Source organism: Scyliorhinus canicula, chromosome 26 (assembly GCF_902713615.1).
Source record: "Scyliorhinus canicula chromosome 26, sScyCan1.1, whole genome shotgun sequence".
Taxonomy (NCBI): Eukaryota; Metazoa; Chordata; class Chondrichthyes; order Carcharhiniformes; family Scyliorhinidae; genus Scyliorhinus; species Scyliorhinus canicula.
Window position 1 is genome coordinate 18566511 of NC_052171.1, and position 12853 is coordinate 18579363.

The 12853-nt window shown below is 52.5% G+C and overlaps 1 protein-coding gene across 5 annotated transcripts; it reads left to right on the plus strand.

The window, feature by feature from the left end:
- The first annotated feature begins 1970 nt into the window (after positions 1–1970).
- On the plus strand, positions 1971–12407 carry LOC119957488 (pituitary homeobox 3-like). Of its 5 annotated transcripts, none has more exons than XM_038785588.1 (4): positions 1971–2466; positions 4356–4476; positions 10606–10814; positions 11419–12407. In XM_038785588.1, the coding sequence occupies exons 2-4, from the start codon at positions 4371–4373 to the stop codon at positions 11965–11967; spliced, it is 864 nt and encodes a 287-aa protein (XP_038641516.1). In that variant the 5' UTR covers positions 1971–2466; positions 4356–4370; the 3' UTR covers positions 11968–12407. The 5 variants fall into 5 exon arrangements, with proteins under 5 accessions (XP_038641516.1, XP_038641515.1, XP_038641518.1 ...); XM_038785587.1 differs by lacking the exon at positions 1971–2466 and adding an exon at positions 2864–3198; XM_038785590.1 differs by lacking the exon at positions 1971–2466 and adding an exon at positions 4155–4175.
- Positions 12408–12853: the final 446 nt, after the last annotated feature.

Sequence of the window (12853 nt, forward strand, 5' to 3'; positions counted from 1 at the left end):
TGAACCGAACGCAAGCGGAAAGCTCTGTGAAATCAAACCATTTGGCCAAGGTCGGGAGGTTGCACCTGACATTCGAGATAAATCTTGGCCTTCGGATGGCGTCGGGTGGGGTGGGGGGCTGCGGACTGGAGGGTGGTGGCCAGGTGAGGGGAGAAGGGAAGACCGGGAGAAAGCCACCAACGGCAAAACTAAACCATCACTCGGGTGCAATCGATTCGAAAGTCCACACGATGTCAAATATCGATCACACTGTTCCCTCCCCCAGCTGACAAGGTGCAATAATGCTCCTTATTGCGTTCGCTGCGTTATTGTCTCGGCATTAACTCGTGAAAGAGACGGGAGTCTCAATGGAAACCAGACGGTGAATCGCTGCGCACATTCCCCCACCCCAACGCTGCTATCAGCGTTTCTTGCAAAAAGAGTTGGACACCTTATACATGAGAAACTTGCAGTTTTGCTGTTCAGTTTGTTTATTTCACTGATACAGAAAGCGCCCAACTTTCCTGTGTGAGAAGCGCTGCTGAGGCGCCGGACAGGTTGCTGGGACGGTCAGGGTGTGTCCGGTTCTCCAGGCCTGGAGTTGATGGTGGCAAGAGAGGGTTGCTGAAAGGTCTTGGTGTCTGAAACGTCTCCCTCTCACGGTAGCTGTCTGACCCGTTGAGGATTTTCAGCATTTTCTGCTCGACTGGAGTGTGGGAAGGGATTGAACCAGTCTGCATAGATCAGAAGGTTGGGGGATAAATTCCTTCAGAGTATGATGATGTGCAACGAAATCTCAACCCCTTGGGACCTGAATTTGCACCAGGGTCGTGTCGATCTGAAGTTCTTCTGTGCTCCTCCTCTGGGGGCCTTCACCAGGGTTAAAATCGTTTGAACCGGGTTTCTCGTCACGAAATGATCCCTGGTGATGGGGGGGGGGGGGGGGGCGGAGAGAATTGGGATCGAGGTGATTGCAATCGTTTCCAGCCCGTGTGGGATTCGACTGGGGAAAGGGCGAGTGCAGCCTCCGTGTAGAATATTCCAACACTTGCTCACTGAGTTGACCTCTGAAATCCGTCCTCTCCTCTCCGGCTACCCGCTTGTAAATTGCTCTTTGCTTTGTCTTCCAGATCGTTCGTCTGCGAGACTATATTTCGTTAACCTGACAAGCGATGGCGTGCAAGCTCCCCCCCCCCCCCCCCCCGCCCCCGCTCCTCGTCTGCTCAGGGTGCTCAGAGTTAGTTAGTTCGCCTGCAGAGTTCGGTTTGGTTACAGGTCGAGGGGAAAATAACACTGAAATGGAAAGTGCAATTGGCTGGGCAGAAAACCTGCCTTCGTTTGGTCAACAAGAGATTCCCACCAGTGGGAAGTGTAACACTTTTTTTCCCCCCTGTTTCCCTCAATTCCCAAATCAAGGGGATGTCAGCGGTTGTTTCTGCCGGATCTCTCTCTCTCTCTCTCTCTCGGCTCTCACGATTTTATTCCCAGAATTGGAGAGAAGACGGATAGAGGGGGTCAGGTGTACTTGGACAAACAGAACGTGTCACATTTTCAGTGTCATCCACAGAGAGAGAGAGAGGGGGAGAGAGAGAGAGAACCCCAACCCCGCCAAAGATTCGTCGATTCTGGTTCGGGTCAAGTTTGATATCTCTCATTTTCCCCTTCTATTTCGGGAAAGTGCAAAGTCCCGATAATTTAGAATATTAATGCTCAAGGGCCCGTGAGAGAAAAGGTTAGGGTAGCTGTTTGGGACACCAATCCCGAGGTGCTGACATGGGACAACTCCATCAGCCCGATTAATATTAATGCTCCTCGTCTCTTTTGTGCACCCAACGTGGCTTGAAAATGAAAGGAGGCCCGGTAATACATCCCCGACCCCCATATTAGGAATCACGGTGCCAGTTCAAAGTTATTTTTAAATGAGGGAGAAAGGCACTTGACAGATGCAATATATGCAAATCCGGGTCTGAAAGCGCAAATTATCATCTGCAAACACTGAACAGTAATTCCATCTGCCCTCGAACTAGCCTCTTGGCTCCCAGTCCCATAATGAGTTTTCTGAATTGCAAACTGACAGACATCTTAATCAAGTCAAATCCCCGAAATTAATTCGTGTATGCGCCATGCAAATGGTGTCTTTCAGTCCCCTCCTCGTTCGGGTCTCCACCTTTTCTGTTTGCTAACCAGTCCAATCATCTGGTAAACAGACAGGGGGGTCTTGGCATTGTAAAAAAAAAATCATCCAGCCTGCGTCAGAAGTCATCCCGACCACAAATGTGACTTTTAAAAATAATTGATACGGCGCCTTTGAAAAGGGCGCTTTTCTTTGGAATCCCACATCATTTACAAAGTCTTCTTGTACGTGTGTTTAAAACCAAAAAAAGTTCAGATGGTACAGTTCTGCTCTTAAGGGTTGCGGGTCGGGTTGATGCAGGTGAAACCGATTCTCTGTGCTGGCATTTATGTAACGCGAACACTTTCGAGAGGGTGAGTGCGAACAACAGATTCTATTATAATCATCCAATATTATTGTTTGTCTGCATGTGTTTTTCCTCTGACTCTCCTTCTCTGCTGAAGGCGATGATTCTCGGCTGTGAGGGGGAGGGGGGGGGGGTCTGCCTGAAGAGGGCACAGGGAGAGAGAGGTGTTGATATTGTCCACACCATTGGCATTTCGGTGTAGGGACAAGTGTGGGCAAAGCAGGGGAAAAAAACCCCGACCTGATTCTTCTCCCCGTGGACTGGGTAAATTCGCCCAGTCACCTGGGGGTGTCCGCTGAAGCGACCTCGGGATCTGCCCTCCACCTCGCTGAACTCGATTGGAGGGGACAACAAAAATACCGTTATGATTTCCCCCCCCCCCCCCCCCCCCCCCCGAAAGTTGCCCAGAGCAGGAAGAGGGAGCTGTTTCTTCTTCTCCTCTCTCCGTCTGCTAACTCTTCGCCGAGGACGGATTTTCAGGAGGGGGAGAAAAAAAAACACCCTCCCTCCTCGAAGCGTGGTTGGAAACGCGGCAAATCAAACCAGCAGCAACTGTGGGATATGAGCATTTCACATCGAATGATTTGTGGAAGAGTCAGCACGTAGACAGGTGCCAACACTGGGGTTCAGCGCTGGCCGAGGGACACCGCAGCTCGCTACCTACAATACTGCAGACATGTGCTTGCTCTCGAATGTACACCGGAGCCGGAGGATTAATCATTATTCCTCCGACTGTCAGGTATTTGATTTGATTTATTATTGTCACATGTATTAGTATACAGTGGAAAGTATTGTTTCTTGCATGCTGTGCAGACAACACATACGGTACATAGGGAAGGAAGGAGAGACTGCAGAATATAATGTTACAGTTATAGTTGGGGTGTAGAGAAAAGATCAACTTAATACCAGGTAGGTCCATTCAAAAGTCTGATGGCAGCAGGGAAGAAACTGTTCTTGAGTCGAAGAAGGTGGAAGAGAGTATTTTCCGGTGCGTGAGGTCCTTAGTTATGCTGCCTGCCTTTCCCAGACAGCGGGAATTGTCGACAGAGTCTAAGGATGGGATGGACTGGGCTACATTCACGACTTTTTGTAGTTTCCTGCGGTCTGGTGCAGAGCAGGCTCCATACTGGGATGTGATACAACCAGAGAGAATACTTTCTCTGGTGCATCTGGAAACGCTGGTGAAAGTCTTAGCTGACATGCCAAATTTCCTTCCTCTTCTGAGAAAGTAGAGTCGTCGGTGGACTTTCTTAACGATAGGTAGCTCCTGGCCTTGCAGAGAATGTGTTCATTGATTTGTTGCTGCGGTTCTGTCCACCCCACAACAAAGCAGATGTACAACAGAGAGAGAGACTTGTCTTGTGTGCGCGGCCTGATGTTTTTGGGAGACGCCATTTGCATAGCTAAAACATTTCAATCCCCCCCCCCCCCTCCAAAAAAAACATACACTAACGGCCTGGTAAATACCAACAGGTGCTGTGGACAGTTCTCCTGAAGATATGCGAGTTGTTCCCGAGATTAGGACTGGTGGGCAGAGCAGCTATTTTCATACCTGGTTGTGCGGCCTGTTCCCCCATCCTCACCCCCCCCCCCCCCCAATCCCCACATTTCCAGGCAGTGGAACCCTTCCACACTGAAGACGAATTGTAAATTCAGCTCTCGCCTGTCCTTGATTACAATCGCCCCCCACTTGGCACCGGGACAAGATATAAAACGGTGCGAGAATTTCAGAAATTTGGACTGATATTTGTGAAAGAGCTGAGCCAAAATATCCCCCCCGCCCCATCGCCCCAACAACAAGACATATCCAAAAACGGGATGCGTAGCTGCGAAGAAGCGGGTTGCATGGGCCGCTGGCTGTTTTGTTTTTTAAACACCGCTCTGCTCTGTTTGCAGGATTAAGTTCTCCGGATGGAATTTGCGTTTGGCACTGCCGAAGCGACCGACTCGGAATGCCCAAAGCGGAAACTGGCCACTTTGGGAGCAATCACGGGGCCGGACAACCGTCGCAGAAACGGTAAGGAAGCAGCGGGGCGGCGTGCAAACTGGCCCAGGAAATTCTGTCGCCACACACACACACACACAGCCTGGCCCCTACACCCCAAAGTCAAATCCCCCGGTTCGGACAAGCGGCAACAAAAATAAAAGACCCAGCCCCGCTCGACCCCCCCAGAGACAGGGACAGAGTTATTTCCAATCTCTGCCGGTCTTGGGAATGAATGGTGTGAAAGCTGAACGTTTCACCCGATCTGTGTCAGTTCAGAATACACGAGGCCGGTTTGCTGACCGATATCTGACATTCCTCCCCCCCCCCCCTCCCCCCTCCCACTACACCCCCGTAAATTAGATGTGTTTTGTGGGCTGATTTGGGGACCTGTTTCCTCTCTGCAATGTCTGTGTAATAATCCAGTCAAGAATAATGGTGCATTGGGAGCGGTAGGACAGGGGAGAAGCGAGGGGCAGGGACAGGCAGAGCTGCCCTAATATTGAGATGATGTGGAGATGCCGGCGTTGGACTGGGCTGAGCACAGTAAGAAGTCTTACAACACCAGGTTAAAGTCCCACAGGTTTGTTTTGGCGAATTAATCGTATTCATTCACTTGAGGAAGGAGCAGTGCTCCAAAAGATAGTCTTTGAAACAAACATGTTGGACTTTAACCTGGTGTTGGAAGACTTCTTACTCGTATTGAGAGCCCCTATCAAAAAGTGCGAGGTACTTTGGCCAAACAATACCCCCACCGCCCCCTCATAAATCTTCCCAGTGCGGGGGACGGAGATGAGCAGGGGCTGACACCTCGTATTAATTTTTTACGAGACTTGCAGATGAATATGAAGGCTCTTTATTTATGACAGGCACAGCGTTAAAAGCTGTCGCTATTGCGGTCGGGGGAGGCAGCGTTGGGTTACCGGCTAACCTGACTCGATTTACTGGCTGCTGATTTTATTTATTTACCACCCCCACCAAGCCGGCAATAAATCAACCCCGATCCCCTCTGCGGCGCCAGGAAAAACGCCACTCGCTGAATTTGAATTTGTTTTTTTTTTGGGGTGGGGGAGCCAGCAAGAGATGGATTGAGGGTTTGCCCTGAAGCCGAGGGGTGCCTTTATTTTACAATAAAGCGCCCGATTGTACATTTTATTAAATATTTAAGGGCTGGACGCTTTCAAGTCAAATTAATCGAATGAAATAATCTCTTTTCTTCGTTTAAATTCTCAGCTAGTTTGGCAAATGATGCCCTTTAGTTTCCAATTTCCGACCATCCGCCCCAATCATTATTTATATTTTCTCTCTGCAGTTTTTCAATAAGTTAACCTCCCCCCCAATTAGATCTGAAAATAATTTATAAATACAAGGTTTCTACACCATTGATGGGTTTACTGTCTGTGACTTCAGACACTTCACAAATAAATCAGTGGGTTCGATCAGGATAAGGATTGTAAATGTCGAACAGGCTGCTACCCCCCCCCCCCCCCCCCCGCCCTACTCCCCGTTACTGGGAGGGGGGGCAAGGGGAAAGCAGGGGATGGAAGAGGGGGCGAGTGGGGCAAAGTTCTCACTCACAAATGTCCTCACCTTTTATTGCAAGACTGAGGGTGGGGGAGGCCGCCTCCACAGCGTTATCAGCCGGGATCGCTGCAGTCTGCCTTGTTGCTGATATCTCCTCGCCCTCTGATATCACCCCCCCTCCCGCCCTACCCCCACCCCCGGCATGGTGGCCTGCAAGTTTGCGGCTCACTCGCCGGTTAGTTTTATTGAGCGTCCGACGATTAAACCGGTCCTGCGCTCAGACACCACTCGACTTTTGGTCAGGGGGAGGGGGGGGGGGGGGGACGCCCAAGGGAGGAACCTGGTGGAAAAAGTGCGGCTCAGCGATGGGAAGCGAGGAGCCGAGAACTCAGGCGGCTCCCCACTCGGAAGGGCGGGCAGATCATTTCCTCCACATCCCTGTTCTTGGTATGACTGAAAGGATTTTTCTCGTGTGGCGGGACTTTCGAGATGATTTCACAGCCAACGAATGGCCCGAGCGAGTGTTGTGTGGCCGGGGAGGGCGAACACATGAGGTGGGATATGTTCAGACGCCCGCCGCTAAAGATGCGCCGCCATGGAAGTTGACCATGGCATCGGCAAGGAGTGGGAAAGGCGCCCGAAGGGGGATATGTGTCCTGCGAGAGGGACTCGGAGCAGTGACTCCACTCACCGTTCAGACCCCCCCCCCCCCCCCAGTATAACTTTGGCCAGCTGCCTGGTGCTCGCTCTGGAATGAAATGTGGCCTCCCGCTCAGGAATGGGAGAATTATCCATCTCTCTCCGCACACCGCGTTTTCCAGGAGATTATCCGGGAATGCTGGCAGAGAAACTGGGATTCACCCCGCTCCAGCACAGAAGAGGGTGATTCTGGCGGGAGTAAATAAGGTGAAATGGTTTCCACCGAGGGGATGGTGGGAAACTGAAGGACACAAATGCAAGGTGATCGACACCGTTCTGAGGAGGGAGAGGAGATTTCTGCGTTCACAACTTGTGTTAGGCTTTGGAATGAATACACTGGCCGGAAGGAAGCAGATTAAATAAGGAGTGATCAAAGAAATAGAACGATTGGATGTCGATCCGAAAAGGGAGCGTGCGCGGGGAAAGGGGCTGGTTCCTGGTCTGGCTCTTGCAATGATAGCACGATGGGCCGATTGGCCTCCCCCCTTGTGCTTCAATGTGGTGCACGGCCCAGACAACCATAAGGCCTTTCCACACACACCAGGAGCGGTGTTTCAGGGAGGAACGGGAAGGACTGACAGCTGAATGTTGCCTTGTAGTGAGTGCCTCCCCGAGATGTTGCACATTGCAGCCACCTTTCTGCCGCTCCCCTGTCAGCTGCTTCTCGTCCCCTGTCCCCTTGGTGACCACCTCCATCCACGCTTGGGGTTTGGCACGATTTGGGCTGCACAGCCGGAGGGGGGGGGGGGGGCACACAACGTCCCTGGGGGAGGTCAGGGCACCGGAGCGCACAGTGTCACGCACAAACAGTCTTGGGTAGCGTGAGATGCCCGCCTCGGCTTCGTTAAGGTCTCTCCAGCAAAGGACCCCCACCCTCCGGCGCCTGATACGGAAGGAGGCTTCCCTTAACCTGTTTGGACCCCTCTGCCAGCCACCTGCGCTCTTCAACCGGAACCAGAGAGCGAGGGCTTCCTCCCTTGAGGTGCTCACTTGGCAACCTGACCGCACCGCCAAGAAATGGCTTCTGCACAACCGTCCCTTTAAGTTGGGAGGCTCCACAGGGACTTGTATTCTTCACTCATTGCAAAGGGCGCAGGAGCAAGACAACAGCTTTGCCAGCCTCCTTCCCAGAATAAATGTTCCAGCTGTTGACAACCGCACATCAGGCCAGCCGGGAGAGCCGCCCCCCGACTCAAGGTATCCTTTGGGTGGGTGGAACGGGCGGGCCAGCCGTCTTGTCCCGAGTGAGTTTATTTGGACTTTGTCCACTTTGGATCGATGGAGTCTGTGCCTATCTCTTTGCAGAATGTGTCTGCGGGAGAGGCCAGGCTGCGAGTAAATCTAGAGCAGAGACACATAGCATAGAATTTATAGTGCAGAAGGAGGCCATTCGGCCCATCGAGTCTGCACCGGCTCCTGGAAAGAGCACCCTACCCAAGGTTAACACCTCCACCCTAACCCCATAACCCAGTAACCCCATCCAACACATTGCAGAGTTGCAGGCAATGGGGGAGAATTCAGGTGTATCTGTTGTTAGTGTGTGTGCTAGAGAGTCGCTTGCTGGGAGTGTTGGGGACATTCAGCCTCCCTGGAGGCGCTCCCACAGCTGCTCCTTCATCCGCTCCCTCTTGGCACCTCGGCGTCCCGAATAAATGGCGATGGGCGGATTATGGGGCCAACGCAAGGTTGCGCCCCCCCCGACGATGATGTGAGCAGCAGGCCCGGAGTGACCAATCCGCACGGCCCACGGGCGGGATTTCCTCCTCTGGGTTCCCTGCCTCCTCCTACAACCCCCCCCCCCCCCCCCCACCCGCAGTACTCCCGCCCCCTTTAACCAACGCGCTTTATTCCAAAGCGACTACTGTCTGTCCAAATGGACAGCAAAAGGGAACAGCTGCCCCCTCGCATCGACCAGGAGGAGAGAGACTAAGCTTTGGAATTAGCCGCCCGGATCCATCGAGGAGATTGGGGGGGAGGGGGGGTGAAGGGAACAGAAACTCTTCCAAATCTGCATGGGCCACCTGGGGACAGTTTTCTGATTGAAAACCAGGGGTGCAGCATGGCAGCGAGTTCCCTGAAATCGCTGCAAACCGCATCCGGGAATAACAGTGCCTTCGGCATCAGGCATTTAGCCGGGACGCCCAACAGTGAGAGTGGAGGTAAGAGGGAGAGGCGGCAGGGACAGGCCAAATTCTCCTGTCTCCCAATATAACGCCCGGCCTGGCAGAGGAGCGGCGCTTCCCGCTCCCCATTCGGACTCGATGATTGATTTGGAAATGTGTGTTTTTAAATTAACCCGACCTGTGGAAAATAATTGTGGCGCGGGGCGCGGGGAACAGGTCGGCGATTTGGACTTGGTTCGTTTTGGTTTTCAAGCCCAACACCAACAGAACAATATTATTTACGCACATCGAAATCCCAACGAATTAATTGCACCGTTCACCGAGTTGACACAACTTGGAAGGAACTCTGAAGAAGAGGTTCGTTCGGGAACCTGCGAACAGTTAGTTCCTCGACTATTCTGCGTTGATTTCGAATTGATTTCACTGTATAATATATATATATATATATATGTGTGTAATATACATTTTTATATATACATATATATAGTAAACTCTGGTCATAACATATCGATGCCGGCCACACTGATAATTTCTGACTGTGATGTCCCCGGTTTTGGCTACAATCTACTAACTCTGTCCAGGATGAATCTGGGGAACAGTTTCAATTCAGAGCTGCTAACCCAATCATCCAGACATGTCCTCTGCCAAAATACAGCAGTGAAAAAAAATCAGAAAACCCCATCATCAAATCACCTCGACATTTCCAACACACTGATTAACTTCAATAACTTTTAATTATTTTTTTTTAACCAAACTCGGGTTGTGCTTTCTAAAGAGGCCAGGTTACCAAGTCAGAAAGGACTCCATTCGCTCCCCCTCCCCCCCCCCCCCCCGGTTCCACACGGGCAGAGCGGCCAGGCGCCCGTTCACACGGAGACGGTAACGCCGTCAAACTCGCATTGACTGCCTTACATAAACTGCAAAGAGTTTGGAGGCATCAACGCAAAGCGCGAACTTAAACAAATGGATTGAGTCAAATTGTCTCGTCTGCTGTCCCGGGAAGCGATAAAGCCTTATCTCTCTCTCTCCTTTTTTAAATCAGAAAGAATTCGCTTTTGAAACATCCCAAAGTTTTTATGTATATTTTAAAATCGCTAATCGGTGCCCCCCCCCCCCCCCCCGCGGTGCGGATGAACAGAGTTGCGAAGAGAGTAAGCGGCCCAACAGGAGCGGGCCTGCCCCCGGCCCTCCTGTTTATTGGGCAGGGTTTGGAAATGTGTGCAGCAGAAAAATAAAACTAAACACGATGCTTTCTCCCAGTGGAAATAAACCCGGGCGGGGGAAGGGTGGAGTTGGGGGGGAGGCAACGCCACCAACCCCGGCGGCCTTGGGTTTACCCACAAAAGATTTCGGCTAAAATTGATGCCCCCCCCCCCCCCAAAAAAAAATAGGCCGGGAGGCCGGCCGAAGTTTTAAAGAAAAATACCTCAGTTTCCTGCGGTTTAACCCCTAAAGTTTGACCAGTCGGTGGGTGCGGATATTGGGAAATGTCTGTAGCCATTGCCATGTCCGGTTACCTGATTCTGGACAATCTCAGTCATCATTTGACCCGCAAAGTGCACGTTTCAAACACTGGGTTTGGCACTCAACCGATGAATCTGCCACGGAGAGTGTGTGGACTGATGCAGGGCTGTGACATTGACAATGCAAGGCTCTGTCAGATTGGGAGGAACGGTGAGAAGTGAGTGAGACTCCTCGCCATTGAGGTGGTCTCCGGGATGGGGCGCGGGGTGTGTGTGTAATGTTTGGGGTTGGGGAGAGAGAGAAGGGTACATTCCTCACCTGGCCTTGTTGTGTTGCTCCCCAACCCCGGCAGGAGAGGGCGAGCAGCTTCGCCGCTGCAAGTCGGACGACTCGGGCTCCGAGGACAGCTCGGCCAAAAAGAAGCAGCGGCGGCAGCGGACCCACTTCACCAGCCAGCAGCTGCAGGAGCTGGAGGCCACTTTCCAGAGGAACCGCTACCCCGACATGTCCACGCGGGAGGAGATCGCCGTGTGGACCAACCTGACCGAGGCCAGGATCAGGGTGAGTGCTGCCCGCTGCAAACACCTCCATAATCCCGGCCTTAAATATCCTGGCTCAACAGCACTGATATTCCCAACCATTTGCTGACACGTTAACCGGTCTCCAAAGGCGGGCGGGGGTGAGGTTAAAATAAAGGATTCAATCTTCAACTCTCCAGAAGCAGCTGCACAGATCACCCAAGGTTGACAGGCCAGGTTTGGGGAAAAGAGATTGAAACGGGGGTTGGGGGGGGGGGGGGGGGAGCATTTTGTTCGATGATTATAGGTTTGGGTTGGAGGAATCAATCAATGTTTTTGTTGAGTGTGTTGCTGTATCACAGGTTAGGTTAGATAATAATAATCTTTAATAGTGTCACAAGTAGGCTTACATTAACACTGCAATGTTAACTGAACTGAAAACTATTCGATGCAGAACCGTCGACAGGAAATCCTTTGCCCGGCTATAAACAATTTGGTCTGATTTCCGAATAGGCTGGGGATGATATATATAGATAGATATATAATATAGATAGATATATAAATTAGATAGATATATAAAAAATACGCCCCACGCGCGCTTGAGAATGAAAGATGGGAATTAAACTGTTTTGCTTTTGGATCTTCAGGTATGGTTCAAGAATCGCCGAGCCAAGTGGAGGAAGCGGGAGCGCCATCAGCAAGCTGAGCTGTGCAAAGGGGGTTTCGCTGCTCCCTTCAATGGGCTTGTGCAGCCCTACGAGGACGTGTACTCCGGCTATACCTACAATAACTGGGCCGCCAAAGGACTCGCCACCAACCCCATCTCGGCCAAGGGCTTCTCTTTCTTCAATTCCATGAACGTCAACACTCTTTCGTCGCAGGGCATGTTTTCCACGCCCAGCTCGCTGCCTTCCATGACTATGGTGCCGGCCTCCGCCTTGCCGGGCGGCTCCAGCCTGAATAATCTGGGCGGCCCCGCGCTGAACTCGGCGGTGGCCGCCGCCGCCGCCGCCGCCCCCTGCCCTTACGGAGGCGGCCCCAGCCCCTACGTCTACCGGGACAACTGCAACAGCAGCCTGGCCAGCCTGCGGCTCCGGGCCAAGCACCACTCGTCTACCTTCAGCTACGGGCCCGGCATGCAGGGCCCAGCCTCCAACCTCAGCCCCTGTCAATACGCGGTGGATCGGCCGGTGTAAACGTGGACTTGGTATTGTGTACGTCTCATTTCAGCCCAACTGTTTGGAGGGTGGGGGGGGGGGGGGGGGTCCTCCCCAAGACACAAAACAAACCATCACAGGGCTCTATCTCCCCCCCACCCCCCACCTCCCTCTCCCCTCCTCACCAGTCTATAAGTTGCTCATATGTCAGCTACTGGTTGTAAATTGTACCTCCTGAAGCCGCAGCGTGCTCATTCATTTACCCTCACATTATCCTGTCCAACCAGTCCCTGTGCACCATGGCCCGTGCAGGAATGGTCTTCATGTAGCTGGGAAACGGGGGGGTCAGTGGTTAGGAATCCCAACCAAACACGCTTTGAAAGGACACTCAGGCACACACACATTTCCAACGTTTGAACAACACCCGGGGAAGTGGCGGGTCGCTTCAAACTCAAGGGCTCGTCCCCCCCCCCCCCCCCCCCCCCCATCCCCCATCTGTCTAATTTCGCAAACCGAACTGGAAATGAATGGGATTTGATTCCAGCCAGAGCGAGGGGGGTGCGGGGGTGGGGGTGGGTGAATCCCGCCGGGTAGAAGGCGCGAACCCCCCCCCCCCCCCCAACCCCCCCACCATTCCTTCCCCCCCAACAAGTATTTTTAATTTAAGAATTCGCACCGGGGGAGATCCGCCGAGGTGATCATCTTGAGAGGAGGTGGGGGGGGGGGGGGGATCTGCGTCCACTGATCGATCTCAGATCGTACCCCTCCCTCCACAGTCGGCACAGGTCTGTCCAAGTGGTCGGCGGTGCCTTTTAGAGGAGAATGTGGATGGGGTCTAGAAGGGGTTTCTCTCTCTCTCTCTCTCTGTGAGAATCCGGACTGATGGGGAAACTGAGGTAACATTTTAGGATAAAATCTTTTCAGT